This window comes from Nanorana parkeri, unplaced genomic scaffold (genome assembly GCF_000935625.1).
Source record: "Nanorana parkeri isolate BGI_ZX_2015 unplaced genomic scaffold, ASM93562v1 scaffold4654, whole genome shotgun sequence".
In the NCBI taxonomy this organism is placed as follows: Eukaryota; Metazoa; Chordata; class Amphibia; order Anura; family Dicroglossidae; genus Nanorana; species Nanorana parkeri.
The window spans coordinates 6904-10812 of NW_017310916.1; the positions used below are offsets into that span (position 1 = coordinate 6904).

A 3909-nucleotide genomic window follows, 5' to 3' on the forward strand; every position below is an offset into this window, starting at 1 on the left:
CCACCATCATCCCTACCACCACCTCCATCATCATCCCTACCACCACCACCATCATCCCTACCACCATCTCCATCATCCCTACCACCATCATCCCTACCACCACCATCATCCCTACCACTATCATCATCATCCCTACCACCACCACCACCATCATCACTACCACCACCACCATCATCCCTACCACCACCACCATCATCATCATCATCACCAGCACCATCATCCCTACCACCACCACCACCATCATCCCTACCACCACCATCCCTACTACCCCCACCACCATCATCCCTACCATCATCATCCCTACTACCACTACCACCATCATCCCTACTACCACCATCATCATACCTACCACCACCACCATCATCCCTACTACCACCACAACTACCACCATCATCATCCCTACTACCACCATCATACTACCACCACCACCACCATCCCTACTACCACCACCACCATCATCCCTACCATCACCACCATCATCCCTACCACCACCATCATCATCCCTACCACCACCACCATCATCCTTACCACCACCATCATCCCCATCATCCCTACCACGACCATCATCATAACCACCATCATCATCCCTACCACCACCACCATCATCAACCCTACCACCACCACCATCATCCTTACCACCACCATCATCCCCACCACCACCATCATCCCTACCACCAGCACCATCCCTACCACCAGCACCATCCCTACCACCACCACCATCATCCCTACCACCACCATCATCATCCCTACCACCACCATCATCATCCCTACCACCACCACCACCATCCCTACCACGACCATCATCATAACCACCATCATCATCCCTACCACCACCACCATCATCCTTACCACCACCACCATCATCAACCTTACCACCACCATCCCTACCACCACCACCATCATCAACCCTACCACCACCACCACCATCATCATCCCTACCACCACCACCATCCTAGTGGTGGCCAGGAGGGCTCACACCACCATCATCAACCCTACCACCACCACCATCACCACCATCATCCCTACCACCACCACCATCCCTACCACCACCACCATCATCAACCCTACCACCACCACCACCATCATCATCCCTACCACCACCATCATCATCCCTACCATCATCCCTACCACCACCATCATCATCACCACCATCATCATCATCCCTACACCACCACCATCATCCCTACCACCACCATCATCATCCCTACCACCACCATCATCATCCCTACCACCACCACCATCATCCCTACTACCACCACCACCACCATCATCCCTACTACCACCACCACCATCATCATCCCTACTACCACCATCATCATACCTACCACCACCACCACCATCCCTACTACCACCACCACCACCATCATCATCATCACTGTGGTCACCAACAGGGGGGTCATCATTCTATGACAAGGATGCCCAGAGACTCACATACATTCCCAGCACCCGCACAGCCACTACGGTGTCCTAAAAAGAGAAGGATATGTGTCTGCATAGAGGACAGGGAGGCCACGCAGACACATGGAGGAGGACAGGGAGGCCACGCAGACACATGGGGGAGGACAGGGAGGCCACACAGACACATGGGGGAGGACAGGGAGGCTGTGCAGACACATGGGGGAGGACAGGGAGGCCACGCAGACACATGGGGGAGGACAGGGAGGCCACGCAGACACATGGGGGAGGACAGGGAGGCTGTGCAGACACTTCCTAACATCGGCTCACTAGGGGAACCAGTAGCCGTCACCTCATATCTGTGGGTCACTTCAGTGCCCCTCCCCCTTCCGCCGGGAGGCATCGCTCGTAGATTAGACTGGACTATGAACTCTCCACACAGCATCGGAGCCCGGTGATTGGCCCAGTGCTGTCACATGATGTGGGTCACATGCTTCTCCATACTGGGGGGTATACTATCGCCCCATCACCACGGTGGAAGGAGCGCGGAGTGTGGCTTTACCAAGCAGAACCGACCAACTCCACACTGACGTTCTATGGGATCTCAATGATCCGAAACCACATGACCACCATGGAAGCCGCTGTTCTATCGAAACCTCCGACTCGTCGAGTTCTGCAACCATCTGACTTCCGGTTTAGTGAGAAGAGGTTTGGGTGAGAAGTCTGTACTGCACGTGCTCCACCCGCGCCATTTCCCTGTACACATAGTACACAGCTACAGTATTACAATGAACTCGGGCCACACTCATCCAGCGCGTTATTCATCTGAGGTGCCCCACTCAATATGGCCGCCGCTTGCAGCCATATTGAGTGGGGCACTCAGATGAATAATCGGCACTCAATGCCGTATGAGAGCGGGTCACCTGGTCTACAGACAGCGCCCCCCTAGTGGTGGCCAGGAGGGCTCAGTTACAGCCCAGCAGAGCCAGGCCCGGGGCAGAGCGGGTCACCTGGTCTACAGACAGCGCCCCCCTAGTGGTGGCCAGGAGGGCTCAGTTACAGCCCAGCAGAGCCAGGCCCGGGGCAGAGCGGGTCACCTGGTCTACAGACAGCGCCCCCTAGTGGTGGCCAGGAGGGCTCAGGTACAGCCCAGGCCATACATAATGTGACAAATGACGACAGTACCTGAGAACCCGGAGTCCTTGTCAGATTCTGGAGCAGTCTGGGGATTTATGGGCCGGCGCCACGTCCGTGCTTGTTGCCTCTCCTGACCAGCCACCTGCTTCTTCTCCATGACTGCTCATTAACCTGAGGAGAGAAAGAAGAGTGAGAACACACCACAGGTCCACCATGGATCCCGATCAGCAGACCACCCAGAACCGGATCAGCACATCGGTCACTTCCTGAGACCCTCCCCCAACACCGTACAACTAACATGGCGGCTTTATACATGTTCTAGGTGCCGGATAAATGGTTAAAGGTCAACTCCGGGCTCAGCAGACATTGTCCCCATACAGAGCCCAATCTGCAGTGATCCCGTGTGAGGAGCTTCCTGTAATAAAGACCGGTCACTGCCGATCTCTCTCCTTGTGCGGGGTGACTGGTCTTGTCTCAGCCCCCTCCTGTAATAAAGACCGGTCACTGCCGATCTCTCTCCTTGTGCGGGGTGACTGGTCTTGTCTCAGCCCCCTCCTGTAATAAAGACCGGTCACTGCCGATCTCTCTCCTTGTGCGGGGTGACTGGTCTTGTCTCAGCCCCCTCCTGTAATAAAGACCGGTCACTGCCGATCTCTCTCCTTGTGCGGGGTGACTGGTCTTGTCTCAGCCCCCTCCTGTAATAAAGACCGGTCACTGCCGATCTCTCTCCTTGTGCGGGGTGACTGGTCTTGTCTCAGCCCCCTCCTGTAATAAAGACCGGTCACTGCCGATCTCTCTCCTTGTGCGGGGTGACTGGTCTTGTCTCAGCCCCCTCCTGTAATAAAGACCGGTCACTGCCGATCTCTCTCCTTGTGCGGGGTGACTGGTCTTGTCTCAGCCCCCTCCTGTAATAAAGACCGGTCACTGCCGATCTCTCTCCTTGTGCGGGGTGACTGGTCTTGTCTCAGCCCACTCCTGTAATAAAGACCGGTCACTGCTCCTCTCTCTCCTTGTACAGGGTGACTGGTCTTGTCTCCGCCCCCTCCTGTAATAAAGACCACTCACTGCTGCTCTCTGTCCTTGTACAGGTGACTGGTCTTGTCTCCGCCCCCTCCTGTAATAAAGACCACTCACTGCTGCTTTCTGTCCTTGTACAGGGTGACTGGTCTTGTCTCCGCCCCCTCCTGTAATAAAGACTGGTCACTGCTGCTCTCTGTCCTTGCACAGGGTGACTGGTCTTGTCTCCGCCCCCTCCTGTAATAAAGACCACTCACTGCTGCTCTCTGTCCTTCTGCAAGGTGACCGTTCCACCGATACCCACCATCAACCATAATAGGGCCCCCCACATATTCCTCTCATTATAAAAAAATTGGTAGT

At 55.4% G+C, this 3909-nt stretch overlaps 1 protein-coding gene across 1 annotated transcript in view; it reads right to left on the minus strand.

The window, feature by feature from the left end:
* CIPC (CLOCK interacting pacemaker) overlaps window positions 1-3909 on the minus strand; it is an 8359-nt gene that overhangs the window by 3904 nt on the left and 546 nt on the right. Inside the window, exon 2 of the mRNA XM_018575755.1 lies at window positions 2581-2703. Within this exon, the coding sequence (XP_018431257.1) occupies window positions 2581-2689 (109 nt within the window). The 5' untranslated portion in view covers window positions 2690-2703. The remainder of the gene's footprint in view (window positions 1-2580; window positions 2704-3909) is intronic.